Here is a 23,285-nt window from a genome sequence, read left to right as displayed (position 1 = left end):
AGAGACGGATAAAGCGAGAGTAGGGGTTGCATGAGTTTACCATAGTTACTCAGTGACTGGAGTTGTCAAGCGGTTCTCAAGTGCTCTCAGTTACACAATATGACATTACACCCTATTGCTATCCTATTCCCCATTACAGACATTGTTATCGTCCTGTGTTTGTTCTTAGCCTGATAGAATGTTAGGCCCAGTGATTAACTCACACACCAGTTATCATATAATATATTATGACCCATTACCTGACAGACAGGTAAGAAACAAGAAAGGAATCCACAGAAAGATCTAAGCAGGCAAACCGCTTCTATGCTGTATTTAGTAGCTTAAAATGGGTACTGAATGTGTGGTTGATAAGACAGCACATCAGCAATGTTCAGGTGTGACGCCCTGCAAAGATAAGACAGAGACCAGCACGGAGAGAGAGGAGAGAAAAGGGAGACATTATCTGAAAACAATACGAATAGGAGAGAGAGCGAGAGAAAGAGAGAGAAATAAAGAGATGTAGAGCCAGCTACTGATGAAAGGACTGCGCTTAAAAATAAAATAAAAAAAAGAATATGCCACACAGAGGCTTGTCCGGATGTTCTACAGAGGCAAAATGCTTTTTAGATTATCACATTAATATTTAGCTATTTATTTGATTTCTAGAATGTTTTACTATTATTGTTGATGGCGTTCTCACTTCGCTATAGCAACAGTGGCCTCGTCATTCATGGCATTAGAGCTTATCTGACTATGAGTAGCCCAACTGTCTCTTGAGGGGGGTGTGTGAAGTTCCTTGCAGAAATTACTTGAAGAGTACTAGCCAAAAAACAAAACGATAGTAAAAGCTTCCGTCCCCCGTTACATATTTGCCATGGGATTTTTAGACGACACATACCAACATATGGAACATTCTCAACAACAACAAAAACCTCTCTCGCCCGCCATTTTCTCTCACACTCATGTTTCCCCTCTCTCGATCAGTCATATCTGACCAGACAGCCTTGAAAGTGGCAGAAGACAACACTATTTACCCCTCACTTTTTCCATGATGACAACTTCAGACTCACAAAATACAGCTAATAACCCTCTAATAATTCAAACATCACCCAGACTAATTTCGCCATCTCTGAAGTAGCTTTCTATGAGCCATACAAAACGTATTTACAATGCATAATTATATTCCCAATGATAAAATATACTCCTAATGTTAAAATATGCCATACAAAATATATTCCCAAGGCTATAATATCCTATACATTAAACATATAAAATATTTCCAATTCAAAATGATGCCAAGCTAAATATATTGGAGGCAGTGACAGGAAGAACCATCCAACTGCAGATTAGTTGACGTAGCCCTGGTCTGCGAATTGCAAAGCACATGCACGTGTGTCTCAAATTTAATTTTTGCATCTCAGTTGGAATGTGCGTGAGCAACCTGATCTTTCCATGTGTTACAGGGCGTCAGTGTGCTACGCACATACCAGTCGACGCATTGGCTCTGGTCCAGGGCGTTATGTTAGTGTGTTAGTATCATAGTGGTCGAAGTTGGAAAAGTAGGGCCTTCCAAGTGGCGCAGTGGTCTAAGGCACAGCATCGCAGTGCTAAGCTGTGCCGCTAGAGATCCTGGTTTGAGTCCAGGCTCTGTCACAGCCGGCCGCGACCAGGAGACCCATGGGGGGCGCACAATTGACCCAGCGTCGTCCGGTTTAGGGGAGGGTTTGACCGGCAGGAATGTTCTTGTCCCGTAGCGCACTAGCGACTTCTGTGGCGGGCCGGGTGCAATGCACACTAACACGGTCGCCAGGTGTACGGTGTTTCCTCTGACACATTGGTGCAACTGGCTTCCGGGTTAAGCGGGCAGTGCGACTTGGCTGGGTTGTGTTTCGGAGGATGCACGGCTCTCAACCTTCGCCTCTCTCAACCTTCGCCTCTCGAGTCTGAACGGGAGTTGCAGCGATGGGACAAGACTGTAACTACCAATTGGATACCACGAAACTGGGGAGAAAAAAATAATACATTGGAAAAATAAGCTAGCTAGCTATTTATTCTGGATGAATTTAGGTTTTGATAATTTTTTTATATAATGTTGATGCCAAAAATCCCTACAACCAAACAACCACTGTTGCTTGTGCTTTAGCTGTCACCTGCTAGCAGAGCCAATAGTAGCCTAGCGGCTAGCGAGTAACGCTAGCTAGCAAGCAAGCGGCTAGCTAGTAACGCTAGCTAGCAAGCTAGTAACGCTAGCTAGCAAGCAAGCGGCTAGCTAGTAACGCTAGCAAGCAAGCAAGCAAGCAAGCGGCTAGCTAGTAACGCTAGCTAGCAAGCTAGTAACGCTAGCTAGCAAGCAAGCGGCTAGCTAGTAACGCTAGCAAGCAGCAAGCGGCTAGCTAGTAACGCTAGCAAGCACTCGGCTAGCTAGTAACGCAAGCAAGCAAGCGGCTAGCTAGTAACGCTAGCAAGCACTCGGCTAGCTAGTAACGCTAGCAAGCACTCGGCTAGCTAGTAACGCTAGCAAGCAATCTAGCAGCTAGCTAATAGTGCTAGCTAGTGACTTCAAAGTATTCCTACCACTTAACTTTTTTCCACATTTTGTTGTGTTACAAAGACAGATTTAACTAGATTTGTCATGTTTGTCATACACAAAATACTCTGTCAAAGTGGAAGAATAATTCAAATTTCTTTTAAATGTATGGAAAATAAAACAAATGTATCTTAATTAGATAAATATTCAATACATGTTATGAATGACCTTTGGCAGTGATTACAGCCTTTCTGGGTAAGCCTCTAAGAGCTTTGCACACCTGGATTGTACAATATCTTCCCAATATTCTTTTTTTTTTTTTTTAAGTCAAGCTCTGTCGAGTTGGTTGTTGATCATATATTTTCAAGACGATTTAAGTCAAAACTGTAACTAGGCCACTTGGGCACATTTAATGTAGTCTTGGTAAGCAACTCCATCGCATATTTGGCCCTGTGTTTTAGGTTATTGTCCTGCTGAAAGGTGAATTTGTCTCCCAGAGTCTGTTGGAAAGCAGACTGAGCCAAGTTTTCCTCTGGGATTTTGCCAGTGCTTAGCTCTATTTGGTTTCATTTATCCTACAAAACTGCCTGCTCCTTGCCGATGATAAGCATACCCATAACATGATGCAGGCCCCACAATGCTTGGAAATACAAAGAGTGGTACTCAGTGATGTGTTGGATTTGCCCCAAACATAATGCTTTGTATTGAGGACAAAAGGTTCACTTAATTGCCACTTTTTTGCAGTATTACTTTAGTGCCTTATTGCAAACAGGATGCATGCTTTGGAATTTTTGTATTCTGTACAGGCTTCCATCTTTTCACTCTGTCATTTATGTTAGTATTGTGGAGTACAATGTTGTTGATCCATCCACAGTTATCTCCGATCACATAACTTAAACTGTTTTAAAGTCACCATTGGCATCATGGTGAAATCCCTGAGTGGTTAGGAAGGGTTCCTGTATCTTTGTAGTGACTGGGCATATTTGTACACCATCCAAAGTGTAATTAATAACTGCACCATGCTCAAAAGGGATATTCAATGTTTTTTTTTTTTTTTAACCCATCTACAAATAGGTGCCCTTCTTTGCAAGGAATTGGATAACCTTTGTCTTTGTGGTTGAATCTGTGCTTGAAATTCACGGCTCGACATTACAAATAATTTTATGTGTGCGGTACATCGACGGGGAAGTCATCTAAAAATCATGTTAAATACTATTATTGCATACAGAGTGAGTACATGCAATTTATGTGACTTGTTAAGCACATTTTCAATTATTTAGGCTTGCCAATACAAAATAGTTGAATACTTATTGACTCAAGACATTTCAGCTTTTCATTTTTTAATTTCTAAACATTCCTAAAAACATAATTCCACTTTGACATTTCGGGGTAGTGTGTGTAGATCAACGACACAAAATCTCGATTGAATCCATTTAAAATGTAACAACAAAATGTGGAAAAAGTCAAGGAGTGTGAATACTTTCTGAAGGCACTGTAGGTAGCAGCTAGTGGCTAGTACTACTAGCAAAGACACTGATAACTAACCTCTTTTGTCTGTGCTACTAGCTAGCCGCTAACTAATAACTTCTAATTCTAAATGCAATTTCACCACCCATGCGGTTGGTGGTGGTAACGCACCATCCTCTCTTGCACCATTTGACATCCTGTCTCATCTTGTATGTCTCACAGCTTCTGTGGTGTGAGAAAGTATCTGCTGGAACCAGACCCTATTGGTGGCAGCTGGGGCTATGTAGCGCAATGAGAATCAAAATAAACTAGGGCTGGGTCAATGGCACCATATTCCTTACGTAGTGCACTACTTTTGACAAGGGCCCATAGGGACACAACCTAAGTGTAAGCTAACCTTGACCCACTGACGGAATAGGAGTTCATGAGAGGCTCAGCTCTCCAGAGATAGCCTAACCTAGGTACAAGCATTGTTCTAGAGCCACTCCTTACCAGGACAGAGCTGGAACCTGTAGGCACACAACAGTTAGAGATTACAGAGCAATGTTATTTTCCTCTCCAATACTATACCCTCATAGTATACACAGTTTGCATGTTTCAGGGCACACTAATCGCTCATATGTACACCAAGACACGGCATGCACATTCATTGGCACGCCAGAGTTTGGGTATATTCCAAATCCGACCATTTCAAACGCATTGAAATGCAATTCAGACAATTGTAAAAATCACCCTCGCTTTGGATTTTAGTTGATGAACTGACCCGAGCCGATGTGAAACACATGCTCTTTATCTGAGCCGAGCACAGTATTCTCTGCTATAGGCCTGACAGTGCATCAATGGTGCCTTTCCTGGCTGAAAACATTTTAATATCAAAATGACTGTCACTATCTTAGGATTCCAAAACGGCCAATTCAGGAAAACTGGGTCATGTTTGAATTCGATGACCAGACAAACACGAACACATGCACGTGTTCATACATGTGTTCATCGCAATTCAACGGCTCAGACACAAGACGCATGTGGCAGGGTCTACAGGAAATCAGGGAGTACAAAAAGAAAACCAGCCACGTCACGGACACCGGCGTCACGCTTCCAGACAAACTAAACACCTGCTTTGCCCGCTTTGAGGACAATACAGGGCCACCGTCGCAGCCCACTAACAAGGACTGCGCCCCCCCCTCCTTCTCTGTGGCCGACGTGAGTAAAACATTTAAACGTGTTAACCTTCGCAAGGCTGCTGGCCCAGACGGCATCCCTAGCCACGTCCTCAGAGCATGCGCAGACCAGCTGGCTGGTGGGTTTATGGACATATTCAATCGCTCCTTATCCCAGTCTGCTGTCACCACATGCTTCAAGATGGCCACCATTGTTCCTGTACCCAAGAAGGCAAAGATAACTGAACTAAATGACTACCGCCCCGTAGCACTCACTTCTGTCATCATGAAGTGCTTTGAGAGACTAGTCAAGGATCATATCACCTCCACCTTACCGGCCACCCTAGACCCACTTCAGTTTGCATACCGCCCCAACAGGTCTACAGACAATGCGGGCCGCCCCGAGGTGGTGAAGGTAGGAAACAACATCTCCACTTCGTTGCCCCTTAACACTGGGGCCCCACAAGCGTGCGTGCTCAGCCCCCTCCTGTACTCCCTGTTCACCCACGACTGCGTGGCCATGCATGCCTCTAACTCAATCAAGTTTGCAGACGACGCTACAGTAGTGGGCTTGATTACCAACAATGATGAGACAGCCTACAGGGAGGAGGTGAGGGCACTAGGAGTGTGGTGTCAGGAAAACAACCACTCACTCAACATCCACAAAACAAAGGAGATGATTGTGGACTTCAGGAAACAATAGAGGGAGCATCCCTCTATCCACATCGAAGGGACAGCAGTGGAGAAGGTGGAAAGTTTTAAGTTCCTCAGCGTACACATCACAGACAAACTGAAATGGTCCACCCACACAGACAGTGTGGTGAATAAGGCGCAACAGCAGGAGGCTGAAGAAATTTGGCTTGTCACCCAAAACCCTGACAAACTTTTACAGATGCACAATCGAGAGCATCCTGTCGGGCTGTATCACAGCCTGGTAAGGCAACTGCACCGCCCTCAACCGCAAGGCTGAGCGGTCTGCACAACGCATCACCGGGAGCAAACTACCTGCTCTCCAGGACACCTACAGCACCCGATGTCACTGGAAGGCCAAAATCATCAACAAGGAGAACAACCACCCGAGCCACTGGCTTTTCACCCCGCTATTATCCAGAAGGCGAGGTCAGTACAGGTGCATCAAAGCTGGGACCGAGAGACTGAAAAACAGCTTCTATCTCAAGGCCATCAGACTGCTAAACAGCCATCACTAACTCAGAGAGGCTGCTGCCTACATTGAGACCCAATCACTGGCCACTTTAATAAATGGATCACAAGTCACTTTAAACAATGGCACTTTAAATAATGCCACTTTAATAATGTTCACATACCTTACATTACTCATCTCATATGTATATACTGTATTTTATACCATCTATTGCACCTTGCCTATGCCGCTCGGCCATCACTCATCCATATATTTATATGTACATATTCTCATTCACCCCTTTAGATTTGTGTGTATTAGGTCATTGTTGGGGAATTGTCAGATTACTTGTTAGATATTACTGCACTGTTGGAACTAGAAGCACAAGCATTCGTCTACACTCGCATTAACATCTGCTAACCATGTGTACGTGACCAATACAATTTGATTTGACATGCTGGGTGAAGAATAAGGTCTCCTTTGAGTCTGAAAATAACTCTGTAATTGAAACAATCTGACAATTGTAATTTGGTTAGCATCCTGAAATGTAGCAGACTGGAGAGAGGGACACGACTTACAGCAGTACACACTGAACCACTGAAATACACTGAGTATCCCAAACACTAGGAACACCTAATATTGAGTTGCTCCCCCTTTTGCCCTCAGGACAGCCTCAATTTGTCAGGCATGAAGGTTCCACTGGGATGCTGGCCCATGTTGACTCCAATGCTTCCAGCAGTTGTGGGAAGTTGGCTGGATGTCCTTTCGGTAGTGTACCATTCTTTATACACACGGGATACTGTTGAACGTGAAAAACCCAGCTGCGCCTGGCACATAGTACCATAACCCATTCAAAGGCACTTAAATACTTTGTCTTGCCAATTAACCCTCTGAATGGCACACACACAATCCATGTCTCAATTGTCTCAAGGCTAAGCAATCTTTTTTTAACCTGTCAGTAAGGGATCATCGATTTCACCTGGATTCACCTGGTCAGTCTATGTCATGGAAAGAGCAGGTATTCATAAGGTTTTGTATACTCAGTGTATATCTACAATTATAATGCAAATTCAAACTGCATTTCAGTGCATCAACTCATACCAGGGTTTCCATTAGCTGGTCATTTCTGGCTTTTGGCCGATAAAATAAATTAAGAGCTGATAAATAAAATTGTAGCTGGCCAAATTGTCCAAGGCTACCTATCATACACCCCGATTTCGCGCTTCAGTACCATTCTCTCACTCCTTGTGCACTGCCTTACGCGCATGCGCCGGCTGCTAAGGCAAGAGAGAGAGAGCGAGTGGAGCCGTGGCTACTGTTGATTGCGAAAATGGAGGCCTTTTTAATTCAAGTAAAACAAAAGTTAGAAAGTATGCCTATAGTGAAAAGCCTCAAAGGGGGTTGTCCTTCGTATAGACAATTCTTACTATTGTAATGGATTAAGATGAGAAGAACATTGGCGCGGCCAAATGCAGGCTACTGTTTAACTCGCTATTCAGGTAGGATGCAATTTTGGAACTTTCATTTATGATTTTTTTCATATTTACAAACATTTGTTTTATCATTATTATATATCATTGTTAGCCTATTTATTACTCTAAACCAGTTCTTTAAATATGCAAAACCTGGTTTGATTAATTCTGTTGAGTCATTTTCATTGGCTAAATTAAGTTTGATCTTTGTGTGCTCCGTATTTAGTTTAAGTTAAATAAATGTCCTCATCCTATCGCTGTCATGTGTTAGATTCGGTAGACACTAGCCTTGATTGGTAATTGCTGCAATATAACTTAATCAAAACTTTTAGGAATATTTAAAACAGTTCACAAGTGTTTTGTTTCATTCTGTTGAGCCATTTTCTTTGGCCAAATTAAGTTCCCACTGTAATGTTGTGTCTGCCGCAATATAATATCATGTTTGCATTTCCCCAATGGCTTGACTTACTTTTGATATTACCCAAAAGTTTAGAAATGTTTGTGAAGGTTTGGTGTGGTGTGGCTATAAGCCTATTATTCTGCAGGCCTATGATATAAAGGCTGTGCGCACTGGCGCTCCAACTGACTCCGACATTTGAACTTGAGATGAGGAAGAACGTTTTAGGCCTACCAGATCTCCTCCTATAATCTACAAAAAATAACACTTAGCTTTACAAAAAAATATTAGGATCGAAAATGAACTATTTAACCTCCTGTATGCCCATCTCTCTATAGCAGACACAGTAGCCTATCTTACAAGGATAAAGAAATGTATGTTGGTGTCGTAGCATGCCACAGGCATATTTCTATTACTCTCTCCCTGGGGCTAGGCCTAAGCTTCTCTTACTTTATATACACTTGTTAAAATATTAATATCATACAGTGGACTCTTAAGCCTATAGGGCTATACTGTATGCATGCAATGCCCTGATGCATTTAGTGCTCAAATCCCTGACAGCTGAACCATGCGGTGCACAATTTAGGTTTTAGGAAATTAAAAACCAACAAAACATTAGGCTATAAAGTTTTTCATACTCTACACATCGAAACACAAGGAAACGTGTTTTTGTCATTTGTTACAGGCTGTTTCTAAGGACACGTAAATTTGTCTCATTTGGCCAATATCCCTCGTTTATTGATTGCGATGGCGTACGCACTAATGGATTACGCACCCAATGCATATGGATGACCGGGAAATATCTCAAATGTCCGATAAAATAAAATTTTCCCGGTCACTTGTCCGGCGCCAAATTTTGACTGACTGACACACACTACAATCTACACTGTATCCTACAAGCCAGCAGAAATATGATACAAAGTGTTCTCGCTGTTGCACAAACAAGCAGTGTTTCCTTCAGCGGTTCTTAGGCAGTCAAAGTGCAGTCAGATGTGAAGACTGTTGAGGCTGGCAGAAGTAGCCAGGACTGAGGAGTGACTTAGACTCAGACTTAACCTAGACTTACACCTACCACAGGTTTGCGAGGCTTGGAGTGGGCCACCAGGCTAACCAGGATATCCTCCTCATAGATCTGGTTGATGACGTGGGCATCATACGCCACTGTGATGGAGATCTCTTCCATCATCTTGACACAGGATAGTAGTCAGCTCCACAGGTGGGGGAAGAAGGCGAGGAGTGGAGGGGTGGAGGAGAGCAGTAGAGGCAACAGGTCAGTCAGAGAGCCTGAGGAGTGACTGGCCTCTTTCGCTGTCCCTCAGGGTACAAGCCACACCCCTAAAAGAGGGCGGGATGGAGTGAGGTAGGAGAGAGTAAGGGAGGATCCCTGCATAACAATACACACGTCTCTCTCTTTCTCAGTTTCCCTCTCCCTCTCTCTGATGCTTGGTGTTCTCAAGCGTGTTAAGAGGATGCTAGTGTGTCTTTCGTTCACCTCCTCTTCCTCAGAACCGCCAGGCTGCTATTTCTCTTCCTTCTTTCTTCCTTTCATCCATTTGTTTGTCCTGCAATCCCATCTCAGGTTGCGCTCAGGGTATTATTTTCTCTCCCTTCGGTCTTGGTAAGATAGTCTGGTTTAGTCGCACTCCTACTCAACTACACACACACACTTCAACTGTATGTTTTAGTGTATGTGTCTGTGAGAAAGTGTTGGAACTGTCCGTCCGACCACAATGACTCAACGTGTTAAGTGCCACTGCAGTCTGCACACATCACACAGAGTTTGTGTCCTCCAAAAAAAACGAATACAAATAAAAAATGAAATTATGAATAAAAAGGGGAAAAAAACATAGCTCATTTGGTGGCTTAAATTTTTTTTTTTTTTACTTCCAAAGTTGAGGCTACATTGCCTGCAGCCTGGCTCCTCAGGACCCAACTGTTCACTTCAGATCCTCCTGGGGCTTTGTCTAGCTAACTTTCAGGAGATCTCCCTGGTGTGGAAAGGCACTGTACACGTTCTCCTCCTTCCTTCTCTTCCTCCTTCCTTCTCTCAAGGGAGTAGCATTCTGAGTAACCGCTCCTTCTCTTCCCCTCTCGTCACTTCTTCCACTGGTGAAACCGCTGAGCCTGAAACTTTCTTCCGGAGGAATTTTGAAAGCAGACAGAAGAAATGTAATAACCGCAACTAGATTAATCGATCAAATCAAGCGCCTTCAGTGGGTATCCCGAGTTGGTTTTGAATGGACTTCTAATGCTAGGCCTTTCAAGGCCTTTTTATATCTTCTTTTTGTCCTGGAACTGTCTTGAAGGTTCCTCAACGTTGTCCTTGGAGTGTTTAGGGCTGTGAAATTCAAATTCCACCCCATAATCCTGTGGGGTTGTTACTCATAGAATGCTTCACTCCCCAACTAGCAGGTGATCAACTTGACTCCTAAGCTGCTTAGCAGTCAAGTTGATCCGCTTTAGACATCAACAAAAAAATGAAAGGACAAAGTAAAGTGAACAGGCAAGCTAGCTTTCCTTTTTTTGGTTCTCGTGGACATATAAATGAGGTGTATCAGCTGATTCAACACAGAGCTTGATGAAGTGCAGTTCCATTGACATTGATGGTTGTGGTCGCCGGGAGACACTGTGCTTCTAATGACACCAAATTCTGTAATGAAATTATCTTTCTCTCTCTCTCTCACTCACTCACTCACTCACTCCATGAGCTTGTCTCCTGAGAGCGGTGAACACACACGCGGGCACAGGACAGACACACACACACCTTCCACAGAATCTTTTTTCGTTCCACAAAAATATGAAATAGGTTTGGAAAAAAAACATGTTCAAAAAGGACAAGATGCAAAAATAGAGTGGATAATTCTGGAGCCTCTTCTCTGTCAAAACACCTCAGGCACAATGTCACTTCAGAGGAAAATGAAGAGAGGAATTGAAATCCCAGGATGAGAGGGCTACTGCTGTGGCTCGTTTCTCTCGCTCTCTCTCACACACACTCAGTAAGTTAATTCTCTCTTGCTGGATGCGTTTTGATCAGGCAATTCATTCATGCCCCAGAGTCTTGGAAAGTCCCCTGTATTCCAAAACAGATTCCAGATCAGTCCTAACAGCAAGTCAATCAGAGGGTCCTATTACACGTTTTAGCTCCCAAGAGACTTGACGGCCCACCGCAATCACAGTCGAGAATGTCTTTTAGCCGCTAGTCGATTTGATATCTTCCTCTTTGGTTCAAATGGTCGAAGCCAAACCAAAACAAACAGCCTTGCAAGCTCAGAGCGCAGGCTGGCTTCACGTTGTGTCTTCAGTCTTGCAGCAGTGTGTGTGTGTGTGTGTGTGAAAGACAGAGTCACAGAACACAGGAGTAGGCCGAGCCAGGTAAAGTCTCTCTCTCGTTGCACAGTTCATCCAGAATCAAACACTGATGCTGGTCGAAAAAGAGCAGAGAGACAGACTGTCTGGTCCGAATCAAAACGAAAGAGATTAGGAGCTGTCCTCCATTTTCTTCTCCTGCTGACTCACCTGTCCAGCTCACCTTGTGCACATCTGTCATTGTAAGGCCCGCCTTCTTGCTCTCGCTCTCTCCCAGAGTCCTAGAGCCTGCCTGCCTCAAACCATCCTCTGGACTCGCATGACGGTGTCGGAGGACAGGCTCATAGTAGCGGCTGGAACGGAAATAAATGGAATGGTAACTGAACTCATCAAAACACGTGGTGTCCATGTGTTTGATACCATTCACTCCATTCCAGCCACCATTTTGAGTCGTCCTCCTCTCAGCAGCCTCCTGCGGTACGTGTGTTTTACATGATGTCTAGTATGTGAGAAGGTGACGTAATATCACTCAAACATTTTAGTTGAAAGCAGAACATTTAGCAGATCATTTTCTTCCTGGAACTTTCAGAGATAAGCTTGTGCAACAAAATAATTGCATAATAACGTACGCAGAGTGTCTACAGTCAGGATATCCTGTGGTTAGAAATACACAGGAGAGAGGGGGGGTGGGAGAGGATATATATACAGGATGGGTGGAGATGGAGAGAATTAGCTCTTCCATTTCGCTCCTCTTCCTTCCTGTGAGAGTATAAATACCCTTGCCTTCTGGTTTGCCACCTATACACAGTTGCGAAGCGAGCACACACACTAACGGGAGCTGCTGCGTAAATCAAAAATTTACATTTTACTTGTCACATGCACCGAATACGACGGGTGTAGACCTTACCGTGAAATGCTTACTTACAAGCCCTTAAGCAACAATGCAGAGTTTAAAAAAGTAAAACATTTGCCAAATAAACTAAAGGAAAAATAGTAACACAAAATAACAATAACGAGGCTATATACAGGTGGTACACCGGTACCGGTAGGGGTAAAGTGACTATGCATAGATAATAAACAGAGAGTAGCAGCAGTGTATGTGAAGAGTGTGAAGGAATGTGTGTGTGTGTGTGTGTGTGTGTGTGTGTGTGTGTGTGTGTGTGGCGTCAATATGCATGTGTGTTTTGTGTGTGTGGGTGTCTTGAGCCTGTCATCTCTGTGTGCAGGCAGGTAGCCTTGGGCCACTGGGGCCTCCTCCTGACCTCAGCACATTCCCCAAATACCACAGACCTCATTATATTCTCCGTGTGGGAGGATGTAGGTATAGTTTACATTTACAACCACACACAGACAGGCTGCAGATGTGGTGTGCCCCGTGATATAGAAGATATTGAGAGACCAATAAAGGAAAAAAGTTCACAAGGAATCATCATCATCATCATCATCTCCGTTCGGCTCTGATAACAAACCTGGTTGAGTAGTCATCTAGCCAATTCAACTAGGCTGAACAATTCCACATCTATGAAAATAAAACCGGATTTCGCCCAGTCGGAGGCATAAGCTTCTGAGCAGAGCTCAATTTTGGACCAGTGGTCGGTGCAGTGTGTGCATTGCAGGGGAACAGAAAACCGAATAAATTGTTCCTACCTTGATGTTACAGGCCTGTTCCATGAGCCTGCGAGCGTTCTCTGCAGCCCGGTAGCGCTTCGGCAGCTGGACCCTGAAGAACTTCAGTGCTCCCTCGAAGTCAGCCTGGAGCAAGTCTTCCTTAGACGTCTGTGGGGAAAAGATGAGAAGCTCAGCCAATAGAATAGGGTATATATAGTATCCATTACTTTAAATCTGCTTTGTGTTTGGCCCAAACTTAGCACCCGTTTATTATAGAGGGTATTGAAAAGGTAAAGCAAAGGCCTTTCTTTTTTATTTAACTAGGCAAGTCAGTTAAGAACAAATTCTTTATTTACAATGACGGCCTACCCAGGCCAAACCCTAACCCGGACAACGCTGGGCCAATTGTGCGCCGCCCTATGGGACTCCCAATCACGGCCGGTTGTGATACAGCCTGGAATCTAACCAGGTCTGTAGTGACGCCTCTAGCACTGAAATGCGGTACCTTAGACCGCTGCGCCACTCGGGAGCCTTAAAGAAGGAATAAGATATTATGGTATAGTATGATGTTGCAGCATTTTTTGTTTTGCACCCAGAACAAGTGCTTAGTAACTCTCAACCAGAGTGCTCAAGGCTGTTACAGAAAGCGTGGAAGTAGCATTTTAGCTCCCTTAACACCAGAAAGTCTGAAAACATGACACTATGTCAAACTTTGTCTGTAATAGCAGTATTTTGCAATAATACTACTTTGATCCAACATATCTGTTAGTGTCACATGCCAACTGAGAGTTAGAACAGGTTGACTACCATGGCAAAAACTGTAATAGCGCCACCCGTTGGCATTCCGATGCATTGTCATAATGATGATCCAAAATTACACTCACACAGCCCAAGCTATTCAACAATATAAGCAATTCAACAATATAAATACATTACAAAAGCATTTTGAAACATAACTGCACTGAGGAGAAAGCTAACGCCTGCAGTAGCCCTCTCAGGGTAAGATTGCCCACCGCCCACCTATCCTGTCTCAGTCCCTGTCCCAGTCTCACCGCCAGTAGTCGGGGAACGAAGAGGCGGTGGCCCATCCCCAGGAGCCCCATCACCTTACATACAGAGTCCGTCTCCCCAGCCTTCTCCTCTGCTGAACCCCCTTCCTCTGCCCCCCAGCTGCCCTTCCGCACCGCTGGCGTCATCACCGAGGGTGATGGTGGAGTGGTGGGGGAAATGGAGGGAGAGGAGGGCGGAGAGCGAGAGGGGGAGGGAGGATCCCGCTCTGGGGCCAGGGTGGCCAGGGTGCAGGGCGACTCCAGCTTGCAGTCCGAAAGCGTGGACGTAGCCGGGACAAGTTCGTATCAGGGTCAGTCAACCCGGGCAAAAACTTGAGGTCAGAGTCCAGCTGTTTGGCTGTTTAGAATTGCAAACTTTACAAATGACAGCGGTGATCTTCAGGGGAAAATAACAGGTTGATAGTTCCGGGCAGTGACACAGTGACGTGTTGGATGGGAGCTTCTCTCAATAGACGGGTTTGCGGGTTTGAGCAGCATAGAGAATCAGTAAGTTTGTTTGGTTCGTCGTGTCCATTCAGTAAGCACCACTGTCAGAGAGCCGACACAGCCCCTAGGCCTGATAACACTATAGTTCCTACCTCACAACTGACCAGAGCATCCAGCATAGCGTAGATATGGGGTGCTATCACTGTGATACAGCCAAAGAAATATTACACAGTCGCAGTTCTGAATAGATACCGATCCTGTTTCACACTGCTTTTCCCCCCCGAAATTCTAAAATGGGCATGCCGTTGCCTAGCAGCAAAACAGACGGCACGCGGTTAGTCGATTTAAACAGACGACAGGTGATGAGTCTTCCACTTATTCTCCTCCACTCTCCTCCTTCAAAGAGAAGAGAATCCCTCTCTCACAACCAAGCCCCTATGCACAGGACTTCGCATAAATGAGAAAAGACATCAAAGAAAGCAAGGGTACTTTTATATCACCAGTCCTGGGGTAACGATAAATACATACAGGCCACAGCAGGCAAAGTAGATGGATTGAGTTTGCTTCAGAAAAAAAAAATCCATCTTTAAAAATCCCTTCCAAATGATGTTGTCCCTTTACACCCGAGCGGTCCTTTCTGATGTAAAACACTTCGGAAGCTGAGGAAGAGACTAAATCTTGTTATGTTTAAGTGCATTTCTATCAGTCACACAGCCTTAGGCAGAAGCTGCTTCCGTCCCGAATGTGACGTCTTGAGCCGAGCTTGTGCACAGCTGAATGGTCCTCATGGTGACTCAAGAGTCAGAGAGGAAACAGACATGGTGCTGGAGATCACATTAGATCAGGGAGAAGCAGAGGCGGGAGGATGGCTCTGACAGTGAGCTTAAGCAGGACACTGTGCACACAAGCCTGTGTGGGTCTCTCTTCTTCAGGAAATCCTTCACTTCCACAGAGGAGCACTGAAACAGTCCCTGCCCTCTGTTCGCAGAAACAGCAAGGCTTCAAAAAAGGGACTCCTTCACCTAAGAACTCCAGCAGAGTAGACTTTCCTAACAAAACACCACCAGGTTTTCATCCAGGTCCTTTGCAGAACAGGAGGGTCCATTTGCTGTGTCTAACAATGCTGGTCCAAAGCCTCAGCCAAACAGGAGCGCAGGGGACCCCTGGAGCCACAGGTCGGGTCACGGATAGGCAAGGCAGGTGGAGAAGCAAACCATGCTAGTGCTCCCTCCTCCCTCTTCTTTCCTATAGCACTCACAACCTAAAAGGCCTGCAATGCTAACAGCTAATGGCTAACCCTGCTGCTCGTGCTGCTCCAATGCAGAAGTCTGGTCTGGGGCTGGGCGGGCGGACGGCTAAGCATGCGCGCAAAACACGGAGGGAGAGAGACAGGGAGCATGTGACCGAAACACTGAGGCGGAGAGGTGCTAGAAGACGAGGGGGAGTAGAGAGGGAAGGAAGACAGGAGGAGGGGGGGAGGGAAGGGGAGTGAGAGAGGGGTCCGTGGGTTGATGCGTTCGTGGTAGACATCGCTGAAAACAAATGTAACGGGCCTCCCCCCTTTTCAGCACTGCTGTTAATGGCTAACCGCTAACAGATGCTACTGCCGCTGCTGTGCGCTCCAAATGGACTACGGCAGACAGGCAGGGGAGGGCAAGTGCACAGAGGGAGGAGGGGAGAGAGGGGGGGGGGGAGAGGGGGCCTCAGGGGGGAAAATGCCGTCATACCTGACCAATAGAAAAGAGGCAGTGGAACCCCTTTACTCTACCCACGCCCTCAAATATACATTTTTATCGCCATCCTCATGGTATCTCCCTTTTTCATATACGATCTCTCACACACACAGACACATTATTGGCATGAAAGCACCACTCTGTTGTTGCCGGAGGCTTTGTAAAATCAAACAGACTGTAATAGGGGTATCATCCCAGAGGAGAGACTGTGTAGAGACAGTGTAGAGACAGTGTATCAGCTCAAACAGAAGGAGCTATGACCATAGCCCTCCCAGTAGCTGCTAGTTCACGTCACACATGGTTTCTTCCCACAAAGCACTTTCTCTTTCATCTTCCCCTCTCTCTTCTGATGTCTTTTCCTCTTTATCACTCTCTCCCTCGCTCTCTCTTTTATTTCTCTCATTAATAGCAAAGACATCCACCTCTCCATCACTCCCTCTCTTAATTTCCCTTTCCACCCGAGGGTGTGATGTAGTGTGAAGAGAAGGATACAGTAGGTTTCTGTGGACCTGACTGTTATCCTCACTGAAACTCATTTCCCCTCTGAGTGATTCAACGGAATCACATGGGAAAGTCACATTCACAGTGCAATCACGACAAGCTAAAAAAATCGAATTCAAACAAGCCACTCTAGCTTTATTTGCAGGTTTAATTGCAAGGTTTTCAAATAGAGACCTTTGTACATTCAAAAATCATTTACATAGTCCATCTTAAAAAAAACGGAACAATGTCCTACCAATTGAGTGTCGTTTTTTGTTGTCAACATAAAGGCAACCTGCATTTGTCAGAAATAGCACAGCATTTGCAGTATTCTGATACACAGGGGAGTTCGTTCTTTGTGATGCCCTTGCACTACGGTGTTGAATCAAAGGAGAAACACAGCACCATGCACCCCTACATGCTCCTTGATTCTAGAACAACATTATGCAGCATCAACTTGGCCTAAATCTCAGTGAAATATTGGCAATTGAAATCAATGTGACCTCCTTAAGATCCTGGCATGATACGGATAGCTCGGCAATGCCATTCCTATCCCAACACTCGTGGTGGCATCAAAACAAGTAGAGCGATACCATCATAAACGGATCCGCTAACAATATAGTATTTAGCCGATTTTGCACGTCATTCAATATCCTGATTGGTTGTTTCATCATATTTCGCCACTATAGTTAAAGGTGAACAAAACGTACCAAAAAATTAATATAATTCATTGTTTGCAAAATGTAATGAGATTGATTCTAGATTTATAATATTATCTAAGCTTCAGAAAACACTTTTATTCAGAGCATGCGACAGGAAATGTTTTAAAACGTTTTGCACTGGAAAACTACAAATATTTTTGGGATATTTTTTGTTGTTGAATATGGTATTATCTTTATTAATGACATTACGAATAGGAACGGTGGACTTGTCACACATGCAGCTATCAAAAATGTATGGGTTTGCTCTACTCAAAGTTACAACCAACTGATTGCAGCAATACCACAGAAAGTGAAGTGAAAAAGGGAGAGAGTAGGGGATTTATTAAAATGATTATACAAAAATCTTGCCACCAACAGGATGTTATACTGTATATATGGGGCATACAACCATCTCAGCTATTTAGATGTTGTTCCAAAGAAACAATTATTAGATAACTTATTCTGGTATTGACCCCATGTAGCTTGTTTCAAAATCAAACCAAACTTTATTTGTCACATGCGCCGAATACAACAGGTGTAGACCTTACCGTGAAATGCTTACTTACAAGCTCTTAACCAACAGTTCAGTTCAAGACCGAGTCAAGAAAATATTTACCAAATAAACTGTGCAGGGGTACAGGTTAGTCGAGGGGTGAAGTGAATATGCATAGATAATAAAGAGCAAGTAGCACCACTGTAAAAATGGGGGGGTCAATGTAAATAGTCGGGTGATTCATTGTGCTGTCGTGCCCTCTTCACGACGGTCTTGGTGTGCTTGGACCACAACAGTTTGTTGGTGATGTGGACACCAAGGAAATTTAAATTCTTGACCCGCTCCACTACAGCCCCGTTGATGTGAATAGGGGCGTGTTCGGCCCCCCTTTTCCAGTAGTTCACGATCAGCTCCTTCGTCTTGATCACGTTGAGGGAGAGATTGTTGTCCTGGCACCACACTGCCAGGTCTCTGACCTCCTCACTATAGGCTGTCTCATCGTTGTCGGTGATCAGGTCGACCACTGTTGTGTCGTCAGGAAACGTAATGATGGTGTTGGAGTCGTGCTTGGCCATACAGTCGTGGGTGAACAGGGAGTACAGGAGGGGACTAAGCACGCAACCCTGAGGGGCCCATGTGTTGTTACCTACCCTTACCACCTGGGGGTGGCCCATCAGGAAGTCCAGGATTCAGTTGCAGAGGGCGGTGTTTAGTACCAGGATCCTTAGCTTAGTGATGAGCTTTGTGGGAACTATGGTGTTGAACACTGAGCTGTAGTCAATGAACAGCATTCTCACATAGGCTTTCCTTTTGTCCAAGTCGGAAAGGGCAGTGTGGAGTGCGATTGAGATAGCGTCATCGGTGGATCTGTTGGGGCGGTATGCGAATTGGAGTGGGTCTAGGGTTTCCGGGCTGATGTGAGCCATGACCAGCCTTTCAAAGCACTTCATGGCTACCAACGTGAGTGCTACGGGCGGTAGTCATTTAGGCAGGTTACCTTTGCTTTCTTTGGCACAGGGACTATGGTGGTCTGCTTAAAACATGTAGGTATTACAGACTTGGTCAGGGAGAGGTTGAAAATGTCAGTGAAGACACCCGCCAGTTGGTCCGCGCATGCTCTGAGTACACGTCCTGGTAATCTGTCTGGCCTCGCGGCCTTGTGAATGTTGACCTGTTTAAAGGTCTGTTTAAAGGCCTCGGAGAGTGTAATCACACAGTCATCCGGAACAGCTGGTGCTCTCATGCATGCTTCAGTGATGCTTGCCTCGAAGCGAGCATAAAAAAAGGGATTTAGCTCACTGGGCAGACTAGCAGCAGACTTGTCTGAGGCATAGCAGGATTTCTTATAAGCGTCCGGATTGCTGTCCTCCTCCTTGAAAGCAGCAGCTCTAGATTTAGCTCAGTGCGGATGTTGCCTGTGGGGAAGACGTCGTCAATGCACTTATTGATGAAGCCGGTGACGGAGGTGATATACTCCTCAACGCCATTGGATGAATCCCGGAACGTATTCCAGTCTGTGCTAGAAAAACAGCCCTGTAGTGTAGCATCAATGTCATCAGACCACTTCCGTATTGAGCGAGTCACTGGTACTTCCTGCTTTACTTTTTTCTTGTAAGCAGGAAATAGGAGGATAGAATTATGGTCAGATTTGTCAAATGTAGGGCGAGGGAGAGCTTTGTACAGTGGGGCAAAAAAGTATTTAGTCAGCCACCAATTGTGTAAGTTCTCCCACTTAAAAAGATGAGAGAGGCTTGTAATTTTCATCATAGGTACACGTCAACTATGACAGACAAAATGAGAAAAAAAATCCAGAAAATCACATTGTAGGATTTTTTATGAATTTATTTGCAAATTATGGTGGAAAATAAGTATTTGGTCACCTACAAACAAGCAAGATTTCTGGCTCTCACAGACCTGTAACTTCTTCTTTAAGAGGCTCCTCTGTCCTCCACTCGTTACCTGTATTAATGGCACCTGTTTGAACTTGTTATCAGTATAAAAGACACCTGTCCACAACCTCAAACAGTCACACTCCAAACTCCACTATGGCCAAGACCAAAGAGCTGTCAAAGGACACCAGAAACAAAATTGTAGACCTGCACCAGGCTGGGAAGACTGAATCTGCAATAGGTAAGCAGCTTGGTTTGAAGAAATCAACTGTGGGAGCAATTATTAGGAAATGGAAGACATACAAGACCACTGATAATCTCCCTCGATCTGGGGCTCCACGCAAGATCTCACCCCGTGGGGTCAAAATGATCACAAGAACAGTGAGCAAAAATCCCAGAACCACACGGGGGGACCTAGTGAATGACCTGCAGAGAGCTGGGACCAAAGTAACAAAGCCTACCATCAGTAACACACTACGCCGCCAGGGACTCAAATCCTGCAGTGCCAGACGTGTCCCCCTGCTTAAGCCAGTACATGTCCAGGCCCGTCTGAAATTTGCTAGAGAGCATTTGGATGATCCAGAAGAGGATTGGGAGAATGTCATATGGTCAGATGAAACCAAAATAGAACTTTTTGGTAAACTCAACTCGTCGTGTTTGGAGAACAAAGAATGCTGAGTTGCATCCAAAGAACACCATACCAACTGTGAAGCATGGGGGGGGAAACATCATGCTTTGGGGCTGTTTTTCTGCAAAGGGACCAGGACGACTGATCCGTGTAAAGGAAAGAATGAATGGGGCCATGTATCGTGAGATTTTGAGTGAAAACCTCCTTACATCAGCAAGGGCATTGAAGATGAAATGTGGCTGGGTCTTTCAGCATGACAATGATCCTTAACACACCGCCCGGGCAACAAAGGAGTGGCTTCGTAAGAAGCATTTCAAGGTCCTGGAGTGGCCTAGTCAGTCTCCAGATCGCAACCCCATAGAAAATCTTTGGAGGCAGTTGAAAGTCCGTGTTGCCCAGCAACAGCCCCAAAACATCACTGCTCTAGAGGAGATCTGCATGGAGGAATGGGCCAAAATACCAGCAACAGTGTGTGAAAACGTTGTGAAGACTTACAGAAAACGTTTTACCTGTGTCATTGCCAACAAAGGGTATATAACAAAGTATTGAGATAAACTTTTGTTATTAACCAAATACTTATTTTCCACCATAATTTGCAAATAAATTCATAAAAAATCCTACAATGTGATTTTCTGGAAAAAGAATTCTCATTTTGTCTGTCATAGTTGAAGTGTACCTATGATGAAAATTACAGGCCTCTCATCTTTTTAAGTGGGAGAACTTGCACAATTGGTGGCTGACTAAATACTTTTTTGCCCCACTGTATGTGTCTCTGTGTGGAGTAAAGGTGGTCAAGTCTTTTTTCTCCTATGGTTGCACATGTGTTATGCTGGCAGAAATGAGGTAAATTAGTTAAAGTTCCCGGCCACTAGGAGTGTTGCTTCTGGATGAGCATTTATTTGTTTGCTTATGGCCTTATACAGCTCGTTGAGTGCGATCTTAGTACCAGCATCGGATTTGGTGGTAAATATACGGCTACTAAAAATATAGATGAAAACTCTCTTGGTAGATAGTATGGTCTACAGCTTATTATGAGGTACTCTACCTCAGGCGAGCAATACCATGACACTTCCTTAATATTAGACATCGTGCACCAGCTGTTATTGACAAATAGACACACACCCCTCGTCTTACCAGACGTAGCTGTTCTGTCCTGCCGATGCACGGAAAACCCAGCCTACTGTATGTTATCTGTGTCGTCGTTCAGCCACAGTTTTTAATGTCCCGTTGGTAGGATAGTCTTGAACGGAGATCATTCAGTTTATTCTCCAGTGATTGCACATTGACCAATAGAACGGATGGTAGAGGTGGGTTACCCACTCGCCGACAAATTCTCACAAGGCACACCGATCTCCGCCCCCAGTATTTCCGTCTGATCTTCAAACAAATGACGGGGATTTGGGCCTGGTCTTGGAAGAGCAGTATATCCTTTGCGTCGGACTCATTGAAGAAAGAATAGCCGTCCAGTTCGAGGTGAGTAATCGCCGTCCTGATATCCAGAAGCTCTTTTCGGTCAAAAAAGACGGTAGCAGCAACATTATGTAAAAAATAAGTTACAAACAATGCAAAAAAAACACAAAATAGCACACTTGGTTAGGAGCCCATAAAACGGCAGCCATCCTCTCCGGCGCCATTGTACTATTTAATAGGTGGAGATAGGTGGGATGGGCGGGATGGGCTGTGAGTAGCTGGGTTTAAAAGCTAGATAGGACCCTTCAACTGTATATCGTACAGTTGAAGTCGGAAGTTTACATACACCTTAGCCAAACACATTTAAACTCAGTTTTTCACAATTCCTGACATTTCATCCTAGTAAGAATTCCCTGTCTTAGGTCAGTTAGGATCACCACTATATTTTACCTTATATAGACAGGTTGGACATGATTTTCCAATCATGTCCAATCAATTGAATTTACCACAGGTGGACTCCAATCAAGTTGTGGAAATATCAAGGATGATCAAGGGATTTCTAAAAAACAGTTTTTGCTTTCTCATTATGGGGTATTGTGTGTAGATTGATGAGAAAAATATTTTATTTAGTCAATTTTAGAATAAGGCAACAAAATGTGGAAAAACTCCAGGGGTCTGAATATTTGCCCGAATGCATTGTATACATCTCATCTCCCCCCTGCAGTACAGTCTATGGACTGCAGAGGGAGACATATGGAAACTATTCCACTTTCTCACACCACATTCCTCCATATTCTAGCCAATTACATCATATACTGACTGACATAGCAGACACTCTTCCCATGCATTTACTCTGTATTACTCAACATTGCAGATAAGTGTTTCAGTGAAAAGATTACTAAATAAGAGTGTGGTTGGGGATCCGTATCTTGAGTCTAATCTACCAATTAGTTAGGATTTGGGGTTGGGTGAACTGATCCTAGGTCTGTAGTTAAGAGCAACTTCTACCTTTGTTTAACTAGGCAAGTCAGTTCATAACAAATTCCTATTTACAATGCCAGCCTAGGAACAGTGGGTTAAGTGCCTTGTTGAGGGGGAGAATGACAGATTTTTACCTTGTCAGCTTGGGGATTCAATCCAGAAACCTTTCGGTTACTGGCCCAACGCTCTATCCACTAGGCTACCTGCTGCCCCATATGAACCTTAGCACCGTGTCAATCTTGGAGGTCAAAAATCTGAGGTAGGATCAGGTCTTCTTTGGACACTGTGTTAACTAACCTCCAAACGAGCTTCAATCCCATACAACACTCCTTCCGTGGCCTCCAACTGCTCTTAAACGCTAGTAAAACCAAATGCATGCTTTTCAACCGTTTGCTGCCTGCACCCGCTCGCCCGACTAGC

The 23,285-nt window shown here is 44.5% G+C and overlaps 1 protein-coding gene across 7 annotated transcripts in view; it reads right to left on the bottom strand.

Moving 5' to 3' along the window:
* LOC106613570 (rab GTPase-activating protein 1-like) overlaps positions 1–23,285 on the bottom strand; it is a 168,969-nt gene that overhangs the window by 10,087 nt on the left and 135,597 nt on the right. For 4 of the 7 annotated variants that reach the window (XM_014215968.2, XM_014215971.2, XM_014215969.2 and 1 more), the window contains exon 19: positions 13,094–13,222. In XM_014215968.2, coding sequence (XP_014071443.2) covers positions 13,094–13,222 — 129 coding nt within the window. Of the gene's footprint in view, positions 1–9,212; positions 11,635–11,669; positions 11,950–13,093; positions 13,223–14,106; positions 16,165–23,285 lie in introns of those variants that run through there. The other 3 variants (XM_014215972.2, XM_045687373.1, XM_014215973.2) reach the window with 3 other exon arrangements.

Source organism: Salmo salar, chromosome ssa10 (genome assembly GCF_905237065.1).
Source record: "Salmo salar chromosome ssa10, Ssal_v3.1, whole genome shotgun sequence".
In the NCBI taxonomy this organism is placed as follows: Eukaryota; Metazoa; Chordata; class Actinopteri; order Salmoniformes; family Salmonidae; genus Salmo; species Salmo salar.
The sequence above is the reverse complement of the archived record's forward strand: the minus strand, read 5'-3'. Positions and strand labels throughout refer to the sequence as shown.